This window comes from Sus scrofa, chromosome 9 (assembly GCF_000003025.6).
Source record: "Sus scrofa isolate TJ Tabasco breed Duroc chromosome 9, Sscrofa11.1, whole genome shotgun sequence".
Classification (NCBI taxonomy): domain Eukaryota; kingdom Metazoa; phylum Chordata; class Mammalia; order Artiodactyla; family Suidae; genus Sus; species Sus scrofa.
The window spans coordinates 7,793,872-7,809,639 of record NC_010451.4 but is presented as its reverse complement, the minus strand read 5'-3'; the positions used below and the strand labels follow the sequence as shown (position 1 = coordinate 7,809,639).

Sequence of the window (15,768 nt, the reverse complement as noted above, 5' to 3'; positions counted from 1 at the left end):
TGAGGAGAGACTCAGGGGTGAGGGTGACACTGAGGAATGGGTGTGGCCTTAGGACCTGGGGACCCTCTTCTTCCTTCATTTGAAACTGCTGGCTTGCAGGAACAATACCCGTCAATCTGGCTGGCAGTGGTCCCTGCGAGGGAACCCCAGGGCTGCAGCGTCCAACCCCCGTCTGAACCCCACACCTGTGCTCAGGGAGCTCCCTGGGCCGAGACCAGCAGGGATTCAGCCCAGGCCACGGCACGTCCCCGCTCTGCAAACATGAACAAGTTGCTTTACCTCTCTGTGCTCAAGGTTCATCATCTGTAAAATGCACGTTATGAGGTTTATAGGAAGTGAATTATATACAGTGCACACATTAAGCGCTCAATAAATGCCAGCTCTTATTATTACCACCTGTGTGGTCTGAATGTGTCCCAGCCCCAAAGTCCCACGTGGAGACCTAATCCTCAACGCGGTCGTACTTAGAGGTGGGGTCTTGGGAGGTGAGCAGGTCATGAGGGTGGAGCCCCTGTGAACTGGACGGATTTGCGCCCTTATAAAGGGGTCCCAGAGAGGTCCCTCAGCCTTGCCACCAAGGAGGACTCGGTGAAAGGACAGCTGTCTATGAAGCGGAAGCCAGTGCTCACCGGCACTGAATCTCGGCCCTCTCAGCCTCCTGTGCTATAAAAAATAAGCCACCCCGTCTCCGGCCTTTTTACTACAGCAACCCGAACAGCCGGGATGCCGCTTAGCAGACGGATAACCCCGGGCAGGTTTCTTAACCTCTCGGAGCCTTCATTTGCTCAGATGAAGACGAGCATCGTAACATCCGCCTCACGAGGTTGATGTGAGGAGTACAGGTGATTTTACACACACGCACGCGCACAGAACCACCAGGCGGTGTGCTAAATGACACGTGCACCTCACAACCTGCTCCTGAGACAGGCGCTACCATTACTCTCGCTCTACAGACGCCAACACGGAGGCAGAGACCGGACCCATCCCTCGATCCCGGTCATGCAGCTGGTCGAGAGCTCCCGCCACGTCTGAACACCGGCTGCCGGGCTCCAGACCTGCTCGCCTGACCCCCGGGCTGGACCTCAGTCCTTCCAACACACCCGGGCGGCCCTGAGTGGCAGTCCTCGGGTTCGGCTGACACCGAGCTGCCCACCTCCACCCCTCCGCCTCCGACACGCTCAGTCTGGCGTCCCCAGCACCATCCTCCCTCGGCTCCTCCACCTGCAGGCCCGCGAGCCTCCATGCGCGCAGCCCCGCACCCGCGGGGAGTCAGGGGTAGAGACGCACGGCCGCCCTGCCTGCCTCCCGCCTGCGCACAAGGCACGGGCGGCCTCGTCACCTTTCAATCTCTGCACCGACGGAGGGGCATGGGGAGCTACATTCTGCAGACAAAAACGCGGAGGCTAGGAGAAGCCAGGTGATTAGGCTATAGCATCGCCCAGATGGGAGGCAAGCGACTCAAACCCTGGACTGTCTGACTCCCGCGCCTCTGAGGCCCACCTAGGGGGTGACAAAGGACCCCACCCCCACCCCGACCCCTGCACATCTACCATCTGGCAGCCAGGGGTACCTCTTAAAGATGGAATTCTGGCAGCAACATGGATGGAACTAGAGACCCTCATACTAAGGGAAGTGAGAAAGAGAAAGACAAATACCATATGATACCACTCACATCTGGAATCTAACACATGGCACAAATGAACCTTTCCGCAGAAAAGAAACTCACGGACATGGAGAACAGACTTGTGGTTGCCGAGAGGGAGGTAGGGGGATGGATTGGGAATTTGGGGTTAATACATGCAAACGATGGCTTTTGGAGTGGCTCACCAATGAGATCCTGCTGTACAGCACAGGGAACTATATCTAGTCACCTATGATGGAGCATGAAAGAGGATAATGGGAAAAAAAGGATATATATATATATGACTGGGTCACTTTGCTGGACCATAGATTGACAGAACACTGTAAATCAACTATAATAAAAAAATAAAAACCATAAGAAAAGATGGAATTCTGGTTGTGACCCTCCTGTGACTCCTTGGTGCTCGCAGGCAAGGCCAGCTCCTTGCCCAGCAGCCACACTGGCCACTTCCCCACATCCCCTAGTGTTCTGGGTTTCCTGCAATCTCCCAGCTGTTGTACCCTCTGCTGGAACAACTCCCCCAGAGCCCTTTCCCTGCTTAACTCCTAATCCTTCAGGTCGGCTAAATACTCAACACCCTGGCCCCAACACCAGGGCAGGCCCCCGGTCCATGTTCTCATTTCTCTATCCATTTTTTTTTTTTTTTTTTTGGCTGTGCCCATGGCAAGTGGAAGTTACCAGGCCAGAAACGGAACCCATGCCACAACAGTAACTAGAGCCACGGCAGTGATAATGCTGGATCCTTAACCCTCTAAGCCACCAGGGAGTACTCTCTGCATTTAAAAAAATATATAAAAACAGTATATTTTGTTTTTGTGGCATACAGAAGTTCCTGGGCCAGGGGTAAAATCTGAGCTGCAGCTATGACATATGCCACGGCTGCAGCAACATCGGATCCTTAACCCACTGTGCCAGGCCAGGGATTGAACCCAGGCTACCACAGAGACAATGCTGGATCCTTAACCTACTGTGCCACAGCAGGAACCCCAAAAAAGCAATGCATCTTTTTTTGTGGTGAAACACGTGTGGCATAAAATTTGCCCTCCTAGTTATTTATTTATTTATATTTGTTGTTGTGCCTGTGGCATACGGAAGTTCCTGGGCCAAGCACTGAACCGGTACCACAGCAGCAACCTGAGTCACTGCAGCGACAATGCTGGATCCTTAATCTGCTGCACCACGGGGAGCTCCTCTCTAATCACTTTTAAGTGGACAGCTGACTATAGCCACATGGAGTACATTCCTACTGCTCCAAAACCACCACATTTATCTCCAGAACTTTTTTCCATCTTCCCCAACTGAAACTCTGTACCTATCAAACAATAACTTCCCGGGAGCTCCCGACGTGACTCAGTGGTTAACAAATCTGACTAGGATCCATGAGGACGCAGGTTCGACCCCTGGCCTCACTCGGTGGGTTAAGGATCTGGCATTGCCATGAGCTGTGGTGTAGGTCACAGACACAGCTTGGATCCTGCGTTGCTGTGGCTGTGGTGTAGGCCGGCAGCTATAGCTCTGCAGCTCTGATTCGACCCCTAGCCTGGGAACTTCCATATGTCGAGGGTACAGCCCTAAAAAGAAAAAAGAAAAAAAACAAAAACAAAAACAAAACTCAATAACTTCCCATTTGCCCCTTCCCCAGCCACTGGCAACCCTAGTCAATGTTCTGTCTTTATGAATTTCGCTGTTCCAGCCACCCCACAGAGGTAGGATCATTCAGTACCTGGCCTTTTGTGACCGGCTGAGCTCACTCAGCACATCTTCGAAGTTCATCTATGTTGTATTAAAGCATGTGTCAGAATTGCTCTCGTTTCTTTAAAAAAATTTTATTAAATTTTTTTTTTTACTTTTCTATGGCCACACCGTGGCATATGGAGATTCCCAGGCTAAGGATCTAATCGGAGCTACAGCTGCTGGCCTACACCAGAGCCACAGCAACGTGGGATCCGAGCCGGGTCTTCGACCTACACCACAGCTCACGGCAATGCCAGATCCTCAACCCACTGAGCAAGGCCAGGGATAGAACCTGCAACCTCATGGTTCCTAGTCAGATTCGTGAACCACTGAGCCACGACGGGAACTCCAAAAATTGCTTTTCTTTTTACAGACACACCTGTGGCACATGGAAGTTGCCAGGCTAGGGGTTTAATCAGAGCTGCATCTGCATCCTATTCCAGAACCACAGCAACACCTGATCCAAGCCTCATTTGTGACCTACACCAGAGCTTGCAGCAACACCGGATCTTTAACCTACTGAGCGAGGCCAGGGATGGAACCCTCGTCCTCAGAGAGACAATGTCAGATCCTTAACCTCCTCAGCCACAATGAGAACTCCTTAATTTTTTTTTTTTTTTTTTTTTTGGTCTTTTTAGGGCTGCACCTGCAGCATACGGAGGTTCCCAGGCTAGGCGTTGAATTGGAACTGCAGCTGCTGCCTATGCCACAGCCAAGGTGACACGGGATCTGAGCCATGTCTGTGACCTACACCACAGTTCATAGCAATGCCCGATCCTTAACCCACGAGCGAGGCCAGGGATCGAACTTGCATCCTCATGCATACCAGTTGGATTCATTTCCACTGTGCCACAAAGGGAACTCCAATTTCTTTTTTTAACAGACTTTTTTGGGGGGCTGCACCTGCAGCATGTGGAAGTTCCTGGGCCAGGGGTGGAACCCTCACCACAGCAGCAACCCAAGCCACTGCACTGACAATGCCAGATCCTTAGGCCAGAGTCACAGAGTCACAAGGGAACTCTAGAATTTCCTTCCTTTTTATTTTTTTTTTGTCTTTTTGACATTTCTAGGGCCGCTCCTGTGGCATATGGAGGTTCCCAGGCTAGGGGTCGAATCGGAGCTGTAGCTGCCAGCCTACGCCAGAGCCACAGCAACGTGGGATCCAAGCCACGTCTGCAACCTACACCGCAGCTCATGGCAATGCCAGATCCTTAACCCACTGAGCAAAGCCTGGGATTGAACCCGCAACCTCATGGTTCCCAGTCAGATTCGTTAACCACTGGGCCACGACGGGAACTCCGTTTCCTCCCTTTTTAAAAGCTGAACAATATTCTGTTTTCAGTACATACTCTTTGTGCACTTTGGCGCCACCACGTGTCCTCATGCACGATGTTTCGGGTTACTGCCAGTCTGTCACAGACGGTAAGCTCCAGGAGACAGGTCACCCATGCTACCTTCTGAAGCCCGCAGAGGACTGCCTGGCACGCAGGAGGTACTGGGAGCAGACTCAAGGGGTGAATGAATGAACACTCTGGATGTGTCCAGGGCTCTCCCTTCTGCCGTTTGCTCTCGTTCTGCCCAGCGGCTTGAGCAAACTTGTCCTTGACTGTGACCGTCAGGCCACACTCCAGCTCCGACCCATACTCTACCCTGGGCCCCAGCCCTGCATGTGCTTCTCAGATCTTGGGCTTCCCCGGACCCACACATCTGAACCTGAACCCACCTCTCAGCCCACCTCTTCCAGGCGGGCCCCTCCACGCCTCGGTCACCCAGGCCAGGAGGCCAGGCGGTAGCCCAGGCTCCCCGTCTTGCCCCACACAGCCAACCAGTTAGTTACCATGTCCGCCCTGGCTGTGGCCTCCCCTACTGGCGGCCTGACCTCAGCGGCCCGGGCCTCCTCATCTGCTATGCCCACTCCCGGCCGTCAGACAGACTTTGTAAAGCACGAGTCAGGCTACGCACGCAAAGCCTCTCGACAGTCTCCAGGGCCCTGGGTAGCGTCCAAACCCTCTTCCCGGTTTGGAGGGCCCTCGCCCTGCGAGCTCTGCTGGCTCCCGCAGCGTCACCGCAGGACCGACCCCTTGAGCTCTGCTGGCCACACGGACCCCTGCAAGTGCCAGGCCTCTCCTTACTCAAGACTACACGCAGTTCCTGCCACTGAGCAGACGAGGCAGGAGGAAGCCGGCACCCCCTCCAGGGAAAACTCCCCGCTCCCTTGCCTGGCGGGGGCCCCCGATGCCTTAAGAGCCCACACACTCGGCTCCGTCCCCATCAGCACCGTCTGCTTCCGGGCAGGGGCTTGTCCCTCACTCAGCCCTGCCTCCTGCACCTGGACCAGGGCCTGGCACACAGCAGGTGCCAACATTTACTTCAGTTAGTGATTCAAATGGAGGTGGGGGGACACCAGAAGTGGTTCACAGATCTAAGCTCAGACCCCGGCTGCCAGGAGGAGTGGCAAGATGGAACGAGGAGGGAGCACAGCCCTGGGTGCCCGGGTCCAGCCTCATTAAGGCCCTGTATTCTCTCTCCAAGGGGGGGGGGGGGGTCCCAGGGTCGCTCCTCCCGGCCTCGGGCCCCAGTCCACAAACGGGTTTGTTCCCACGTGTCTGACAGCCACCTAAACGCAGGACGGCTGCTCTCGGGCCCGGGCCAGCCTCGAGCCTCACCTGCATCAGCGTGCGCAGGGACTCCACGTACGACTGCTCCGTGTCCAGCAGGGTCATGGTCACGTGCTTCCGCATGTCCTGGGGAGGCAGAGAGCAGGGGGTGAGCCTGGTCCTCTCACGTCCTCCCGAAGCGCCCTGGACGCCTCTCGGCCCGGCCTGCGCTCACGTGCTCTCCCTGCAGGTAGAGCCTCCCCTGCAATCCCGCCTCCCCAGACCGTGCCCCTGGGCCCTGCGCCCCCAGCCCCACGCCCATGCTGCTGGCAGATTCGGAGATTTGTTTCCTTCTTGGCTCCCCTCTTGGGCTCCGGAAAAGGACTCAAGAATCAATCACCTCCCCCATGTGTGAAGGACAATGCCGCCAGGCGACCCCTCCCCCCAGCTGCCAACTTTGAAAATCCCAGCAGCCTCAGCGCTATGTGGTCAGACCCCGCTTTGGGCTTTATACCCTCCCTGAGAATCAAAACTGTCACCTCCTGCTACAGATGAAGAAAAGGAGGCCCAGAGAGGTCAAGTCAGTGCTGACTGTCACACAGCCAGGCAGGGGACAGGGTTCAGTCTACCCAGTAAAGGCGTTTCCCTGAGCCGCACTTCACGCCAGGCCCCACTCTAAGCACCGTGCATTCTTTCACCCTCTGACCACACGAAGGTAGATTTTGAGGACAGAGGAAAGGAGACCCAGGCACTGAAGCCTCCATTCTGGGGAGGTGACACCTGCGTTACAGAGCCTCTAAGGGGTGCCCAGACCCTGCACCCACCCCGCTGGGATAAGATGCATTTCTCTGACGGGACAGCCCTGATCCTGTGAGGAGGCTTTGCTGGAAGCCAGCCTGGGGATGCCTTCTCTGGGCTCCACTCCCCCTGACTCAGCTCACCTACTGGCCCCTGCAGGGGGTAAGTTCCTATGCATCAGGCCCACTCCTCCTCCAGGAAGCCTTCCCAGATGGCACAGCTCCGACGGCTTCCCTTCCATGGCAAGGACTCCACTCCAGGTCCCCTCTAAGTCCCTGGAGTGGTCCTAAGCAGACGGTCCTGAGCATCTCGGGGCTCACTTTCCCCTCTCTACTCTCCCTCCCAGGCCTCGACTGGCCTAAGCTCCAGCCATTGAGGCCTATTGGTCCCTAGGACACTCTTTGCATGCAGCAATGCCAGGGGGGTGTCCATGTCTGTGGCAACCCTCTAGTCCCCCACCCCTGGGAATCCCTCTGCAGGGACTCAACCAGTGAAGCTGCCCTGGTCACTGCTGTGCCCGGGGTCTATGTCTGTTGAGTGGGCCTCAGTCCCAGACCCGTCCAGGCTGCCTGGTCCAGTCACTGCTCGCCCTCAGGTCCCACTCCTTCCGACCCAGGGACTCAGAGGTCAGGGCTGTTCCCAAGCCTGTACCATGATGAGGCAAACTTAGCAAAATGGGCTCCTATGCCAGGGACTCAGGGGTAGGAAGGAGAGGAGGCCGGCTTGCCCCACCCCCAGCGGCCCTGGCTCTGATAAGTGCGAAAGCGCTGGACCCTGGCTCAGAGGCCCCACCCAGCGACAGCCAGACCATCTACCTTCAGTTCTTCGGAGGCCTTTAAAACCAGGGCAGCTTCCACTAGGAGGTGGCGCCAGCAAGGCCCACCTGAGGACGGAGAGGTGGGAGAGCATCAGGCCCTCCAAGGAAAGGCACAGGTCTCCCCCAGAGACATTGCCACACTTCAGAGGTACGGCCTCACTTCAGCCGCACACTCGCAGCTCTAGGACTGGGCTGGCCGTCTCCACTTGGCAGGCGAGGAAGTCAGAGAAGTGACCAACTTGCCCAAGCTCACAGAGCCAGTGACTGGCAAAGCAAGGACCAGAGTCCAGCCACCTCACTCTGAGTCTTTGGGCCCCAGAACCCGGGGTTCTCAAGCCGACTGACCAGCCAGCCAGCCAGCCATGAGCCATGGGGTTCCCGGCCTGGCCCTTACCAGCTGTGTGAGCAGGTGGCCCCCTAACACCTGGGCTCCACATTCTCCTCTATGAAATGGACGAATAAGGCCTCCCCTCCAGCACTAAGCACCAGCGCAGCTCTCCCGCAGCACGCTCGGTCTGCAAGTCCCCCCCAGCCCGACTCCGTGAGGCTGTTTATCTATGTCTGTTGCCTGCTGCACAGGGAGCTCCCCGACAGCAGGACCAGCCTCAGCACCGGATGGCACGGCCACCCTCCCCCACCCACGTCCCCAGCCCAACCCTGCCAGGCCCGGCAGGCATCGAGGCTCCTGAGGGAGGCAGAGCTGTGGGCAACTCACACAGGGAGGCTGATGCTGCGACAGCGACCTTTCCCCGCCGCCTCCCTGCCTGAAAGCACAGAGGGTTGTCACTCAGCTGTCAGGTAGAGGTTTGGAAAACAAGGCCAGCTCCCTGTCACTGTAGCAAGCGCCCTTCTGCACGTGCCCAGACACGGCTGTGAGTGTACGTGGGGGCAGGGGCTGCAGCTGTCAGGCAGATCGGCAGGCCCACCTGCTCTGGGCGGGACAGCCCTGTAGGCCCAGCCTCCCCCGCAGCCTCCCAGCCTCAGGAGCCCCATCTCCAGAGCCTTACCCGCCGGGGCCCTGAGGGGGAGGGCAGGCAGCAGGAAGCAGGGGAGCTCTCCTACCAGCATAACTGGGACATGGTGACCCAAAGCCTGAGACTCCTACATACACAGCATGAAGACAGAGACACATGTATGCAGAGAGAAGCCATAAAGGCCAGACACCCCGCCAAGAGGAAAGAATGCAGCCAAGTCACCCAGCTGGGGACCAGGGCCTTCGGTGCCGAGACTCGAGGCAGGAGAGGGAGACACACAATACGACACAGGGAGGAGGACAAAAAGCACAGCCCCCTCGGGAGCCCAGACCCAGAGAGACACACAAAGGCCAGGAGGCGGCCTGGGGAAGCCTCCCCTCCCCCACAGGGGAATGGGGACAGCACCCCTGCCCCCCCAGCATGATACTTCCAAGGCCCGAGGGTCTGGGGGTAGGGAGAGGCTGGTGAGGGGTGAGGAAAACTGGCTACCCCTGACCCGCCGCACAAAATTCATCTGGGGACCGCGAGGGAGGCTGAAAACCCTCCTCTTCCTGAGCCTATGGACCCAGGATACCCCTGGTGACAGCCTCTGCCTCCACCTGACCCAGGTCACATGCTTCGTGCCACTAGGATTCACCAAAGCTAGGTCTCAGGGTGCAGGCCTGCCACCCCAGCTGAGCTTGCCAGCCCTCCTGCCAACCCAAGCTTGCATCCTGGTGGCACCAGCCTCAACTGCCCTGTCAGCCAGCCACCCCTGCCAGGGCTCCTCACACACCTTCAACCTCCCTGCCCCCATCGCTGGTCACTGAGCCCCAAGTCCCACGGCCAGGAGGCTGGTGCGCCTGACCTGAGTTTCCGGCCCTGGGCCCCAGCAGCTGCCCGTGCCTCTCCCAGTGCCCGAGTTCAAAGCCCTGGCCCAGGTCCCTTGCTGGCCCTAGCCCTCCCCGTACCTGGGCCTCCCCGGGCTCCTCAGCATCAGCGCCGCTGCTCCCCCCGGCGGGCTCCCCGGAGGCGGCGGCCGGGCCCAGATCGCGCATGTCTTCCAGCGCGATGGTGAACTGGGCCAGGGTCTTCACCATCTGCAGCATGCGGCCGGCCTGCCGCCAGGGCGGGGGCGCCGGGGCGGCGGGGGGCGGCGGGCTCCCTCCCTCCCTCCCACCGTCGCTCCCAGCGGGGGTTCAGCCCGGCCGCGGCGGCGGTCGCGGTCGCGGTCGCGGTGTCAGTTCCAGCGTCGATCTGATGGCGGCGGCCGGGCCGGCGGCGGCGCTGTGGCCTCCTCCGCGGAGCGAGTGCGCCGCCGCCGCCGCCGCGGGGAGGGGGAGGAGGGGAGGGAAGGGAGGGGAGGGGAGGGGAGGGGAGGGAGTCCCCCGCCCCATCGCGCGGCCCCATCACCCGCAACACGCAAAGGGCGCCGACCTCGCGCCCAGCGCTCCCTCAGGCAGCGGCGTCCGCTGGGGGCGCATCGCCCTCTGAGTCCGCACACGTTCGTGCTCAAAGGCGAGTCCACCCAGCGACAGGCACTTTCTGGCCACACCTGGACGCACGGAGGCACCCGCAGAGGCACGCACATACCTGTACAGAACAGGCCACGTACCTGGATAGCAGCCCTCCGTCCCCGAGCAGCATTCACGCGTGGGCCAGAGCCAAGGGCACACACAACGACGGAGTCCCAACACAGACCTGACCCTGACACAGGTTGCAACCCGCCCCCCGTGCTGCACGCAGTGACACGTGCTTCTGTGTTCACACAGCTGTATGCAGGCACAAATAGGCACGCAAATTTAGGGCTGTGCCCACCCACATGGCTCTGGAAGCTGATGCTGTCCTGTTCAGGGCTGGGGAACTGGGCCCAAGGGAGGGGGGCTACCGGGGCAAGGGCCCACCCTAAGCCATCCCTCACCCCACCCAGCTGACCTGCGCCCTGTGCTTGAGACAGTCCAAGAGGGGTCCAGTCCTATCCCTCTCCAACCCCACCCCACGCCCCTCATGGGGAGGGGCTCAGGTATTTACAGCCCTGCCCCGACACTACAACCAGGTGGGGCTCCAGGACGTCTTCAAGCACGGTCCTCAGGACCTGCTCCTCACATTCCAGGTGGTGCCCCAAACTATTCCAGACTCACTGTATCAGCAGGGGCTTGGGGTGAGCTTCCACTCCCCCAACCCCGGGCGCTCTGATGCTCCTTGCCACTGACTAGGGAACGAATGCTCCGCTGTCTGAGGGCTCCCAGACCCACTAGCCCCCAAACGACTCCCTCCCCCATCCTGCTTTCCCCTGGGTTTCGGACAGCGGACAGCGCAGTGGCGACCTCCTGACCCCACCACCCCAGCGGGTCTCACCCTCCCCTCCCCACCTAGCCTGACCCTCCCTCCCCCCACTTCTGCTCTGATTCCTAGACACAGACCGGGCTCTCTACTGCTCTGGGGCCTGGGCTCACCCGCCCCTCTCCTACAGGTGCTTTTCCTTTTCCTTTAAGACTCATCTTGGTGCAAATATCACCTCAGGGAAGCCCTCCGTGATCCCGAGCTTAGGTCAGGTGCACCCGCTATCTGCTTTCAAAGTCTCCATTTTTCTTCACCAGGTATCAGAGTTTGTACTTATACATTTGCGCAAATGCTCGATTGATGCTTATGTCCTCCCAGGAGGCTGTAGGTCCCTCTTGTAAGCCACAGCACTGTGCACATGGATGCAGGCTAATGAACCGTAATTCCTTCTCCCCACACCAAGCAGTCACCACCAAGAGGCAAACCAGCCCATGCAGGCAGCTGTTCACGAACCTTCCCTGACTTTCCCTGGCACTCCCATGGCACAGGATCAACCTTCCCTGCTGACCCTGGCAGCTTTCTGTTCTGTTTGGCCCCACTGCCCCCCATCCCCCGGTTCAGTCCTCAACCAAGGTGAGTCCACACAACACACCCCCAGCCGGCAGTGGCATCGTCAGAGCGTCCCAAAATATCCAACACTAAAACTTTAAACTCTCCAACAGACAATCCTCAAGTAGCCAAGAATGAGAACAGGCCCAGAGAATTCCAAGAGTAACAGGAGAAAACCGGTGTGACCTGCCCCTAGCAGGGGCTCCCAGAGCAAACAGAAGGCTGCATTAGGACGGAGCCCGATATTGATGGGGCTGCAATGGGGCGGAGCCTGATACTGATGGGTGAAGAGAGCTACGCGTGAACTCATTTGTCTCCCCGGGTCTCGCGAGAGCCTGGACCAGAGTAACTCGAGCCGCTTTGCTGAATGACAGCGTGAACAGAGGCAAGAGCGCGCACTCTGAAGGAACTGCCTTCCTGGTCGTTCTACAGCGGTCGCTCTCCAAGTGCGATCCCTGTGCACCTCCTGGGGACGCGCTGGAAGGGCTCACTCTCAGACTGCCCCCCACGGGCTACCCTCCGGATCTGAGCCCTGGACCCGGCACAGATTGCTGGGCCCATCGGTGCGCGCGCAGCACCAAGCCTTCGAGGCTTCGAGCCTGCCTGGCCACACCCTCCAGGCAGCAGTCCTCGCCCAACCCCTTCTGCCCCAAGAGGCGGAAGCGAAGGTCCTCCAGGAGGGCCTGAGCCCTCTTCTGCCTCTGGTTTGGACCAAGGAATCTAATGAGTCCCTCTTAACTAACCAGTGGGATGAAAGTGGGCTTGGAGGGGCGGGAGAGCTCGCTCCTCTTCCTCCTCCTCTTGGGCCCATCGTATTGGGGGGAGGTTTGGAAGAGCCAGACCAGCTGACTGAGTGAGGAGCTGAGCAAGGAGGATGGACACACTCCGTGGTTCAGTCCAAACAGCTAGGTCCCCAGGATAATGTCACACCAGCACACGGCTGGTCGTCTGAAAGCCTCGCCCTCAGCCCACTGCAGGATCACTGTAGCTACTTAGCCCACATACGGCTTCCTCTCAGAACCACCCCCCCACCCGCTCTCCAGCTGTACCACCTCGACCGTATTTCTTCTAAGTGGTTGGGAGACAGAGCACAGCTTGGGCTTGTTAGGGAAGCACACTCATTCCCTCACTGGCTCCAGAAGGACCAGGCCCTGCAGAGACAAATCCATTCCGGCTGGCCCCCAGGAGCTCACTCAAGGCTCAGCAGAGGGATTCATCTCTGTCTGGAGGAATGGGGGATATTGAGGGAAGGCTTCCTGGAGGAGGAAGGGTTTGAACAAGTCCTGGGGTCTAGAGATCCAGAGGCAGGTGGGTCCCCAGAAGGCAAAGTTCACCAGAGGCCCCTGCCCTGGAGAAGGAGGCAAGGCTTGGTGCCAAGGGCACTGCTTGCTGCTGCTCCTTCATTAAGGATCGCTAATTAGATCCAAGCCCGTTGCTGTGGCAACAAGAGGGGCTGGTAGGGTAGAGAAATGAAGCTGAGGGAAGGAACAGGAGAGCAAAGCTGCTGCATCAGGGGGTCCAGGTATCACCCCCAGAACAGCACAGACAGCAGAGCCCCTCAGGGAAGGGCCAGCAGGGGTGGGGGCTGGTGACACCCAGGGCAGGTCTGGTTCTACCGCTCCTCTGAGTTTCAGGCGTTGATTTCTCGTTTCCTTTTGGGTATCTGCAGCGGTTTGGACTGGCTCTGACTCAGAATAGCTTTTACAGTGTATACGCTAGTCGGTAAAGGCATATCTAGCACCCCTCTCCCTACACCAAACCCCATACACCCCATACACTGCTCTTTCCACCAACAGCCCCCCTCCCCCTCCTCAGTCAGGGGAAGGTGGGGGCAGGGAGGGGAAAGGGCTCTGCCCCACAAGGCCACCACCCCACTCCAGGAGGCGGGCTGGGCCCCCCACCAGCCTAGGAAGCACCCAACCCTCCTGCCTCCCACCCAGTCTGCTGACAACTTCCCCATCTTGGAGGGAAGCCCAACGACTTGCTTGCCTGCCTCTGGACTCCCTCTCTGAGCCCCCCCAAGACCTCCTGCAAGACTGCTTGCCCACTTGGGGCCACTTGTGCTGGACCAACCGGGGGACCAGTGATGAGAACATGCGTATGGATGGATAATGAGTGATGGCTGAATAAATATAAACATGGGTTGATGATGGATGAATAAAGAAAAGGAAGAACAGAATGATGAATCGATGATAAATGAACACAGGAATGGATACACACACGTGGTTCAACGCGGGAGAAGTTCATGAGTTTTTATTTTATTCATTTGTTGATTAGTTTAAAGAATTTACTGAGTCCTTCCAGGCACCAAGCACCATGCTGGGGGCTTAAAGGTGAGAAGAGATCCGTGCCCTGCTGGGCACCAGTCTATATGGGAAGACAGGAATGGGTTAAGAAATGCCCAGTACAATACAGGTTCAGGGGCAGCGGGTCTCATCAGGCTCCTGCAGGATGGGGAGGGGTCTCCAGCCTTTCACATGTTCTGTATAAATATTCGCCAGAGGAGTGTCTGGGCCCCAGAGCTGTTCAAACCGGGACGCTGAGAACTCCATCATCTTAGAATCCTCACCAAGACCAAGGCTATTATGACACTTTCCAGGCGCCACCACCCCACCACTGGCTCCTTTAATCCCCACAGCAGCCCTCCATCAAGGGCTCGTTACTGCTGCTCCCCCATTTTACAAAGAAGGAAACTGAGGCTCAGCGAGGTCACTTAATTGCTAAGAGATGGAGCCCAGGCGGCTGCCTCCAGGGCCCAGACCCTTGACATGCCACCTCCCTGGGCAGAGTCCCCACCCAGCTCCCGTCCGCTGCCCGGGCTGCCCAGGCTGCCTTTCTCCGGCCTCATCGGTACCAAACAGTGACAGGAACAGATTTTCCCAACCCAGGACAGATCTGGCGGAAAACAGAATGCCGTCCACAGGCAACGCTGGGACGGCGGCAGATCCTCTTCCCTGGGAACGGGGCCCTGGCGGACGGCCCAGATGGCCTGTCTGCGTTCCTGACCCCGCAGGACGGAGTCAGCACTGGATGTTCCCAACTAACGGGCCGTCCATTTCGCTGAGGGCTGCTGTCTGCCTCGGGGCCTCAGGCTCATCAATGAAACAAAAGTTGCAGAAGAGGGATTTCTGGGTACAGGGGTTAAGAGGGCAGACTCGAGCCCGACAGCCTGGGCTCAAATCCTGGCTCCAGCGCATCAGGGGATGTGACCTTGAGCAAGACACTTCCCCTCTTGGGGCCTCAGTCTCTCCATCTGTTTTCATCTGGGACCCCTGCCCTCTTCGTCCTGCCACCCATCTCTTCCCAGTGCCTCCCCAGGTCATGGCTTGTCCCTTCTAGACACTGCCTTCTGGGAGGAGGGACCTCTCGAGGCTGCCCAGAGTTCCCAGGCCTTAGGCACCTGCAAGGACTGGACGCTCCGGGTGGGCCCCAGGATTCTGGGGAATGTGCTTTGCGAACGGGGAGATGAAGGGCCTAGGAAGCCTCAGGTCCTTCCTGCCACAGGGCCACTGTCCCGCTTAGGTCGGACCATGTGCACGTGAAGGTGGGACTATAAGACACAACGTGCGTCCCAATTTGTGGACTCACCCACGCGTCTGTGTGCCAGCCAGTGGTCTTCCATGGCCATGCGACCGCAGAGGCCCTCAGTGTGTGATGGCCCAATGGTTCTGGGGCAGAGGAGGAAAGCGCAGGGGCCACTTCGACCATAAACAGAAACAGCTGCACTGAGCATTCACCACGCGCCAGGCCCGGGCTAAGTATGCCACGTCAACGCCCAGTCCGTCCTCGTGAGCCCCGGCAGCGGTGGCGGACGGCGCCTCTGAGAGGCAACCACAGTATGTCCCGCGCCACGTGCTCTTCTTACAGTGTGATATTAACACTCCTCCTACAGAGTAACGAGCTCCATGTCCTCTCTCCTTGAAACCAAGTGGATCTTTGTGACTGCCTCGACCAAGGGAGGACAGCAGAAAGGACAGGGACAACCCAAGCTAGGCCACACACATGCCGGGTACCTCCGCCTTGCTCTCTTGGGTCACTCATTCTTTTTTTTTGGTTGTTGGTGGCTGTGCTTGTGGCACATGAAAGTTTCCAGGCCAGGGACTGAACCCATGTCAAAGCAGTGACCCAAGTTCTGCAGTGACAACACCAGATCTTTAACCCACTGTGCCACAAGACAACTCCAGGTCACTTGTTCTTAAAGCTCAGCGTATGTTCATTGCAGCGCTATTCACAATAGTCAAGACATGGAAACAACCTAAATGTCCATGGACAGATGAATGAATGAAGATGTGGTTCCTACACACAAATGGAATACTACTCAGCCATGAAAAAGAA

At 58.1% G+C, this 15,768-nt stretch overlaps 1 protein-coding gene across 1 annotated transcript in view; it reads right to left on the bottom strand.

The window, feature by feature from the left end:
* Nucleotides 1-15,768, bottom strand: part of ARHGEF17 (Rho guanine nucleotide exchange factor 17) — a 59,813-nt gene that overhangs the window by 16,874 nt on the left and 27,171 nt on the right. The window contains 1 exon segment of the mRNA XM_003357192.5: nucleotides 6,043-6,120. Coding sequence (XP_003357240.3) covers nucleotides 6,043-6,120 — 78 coding nt within the window.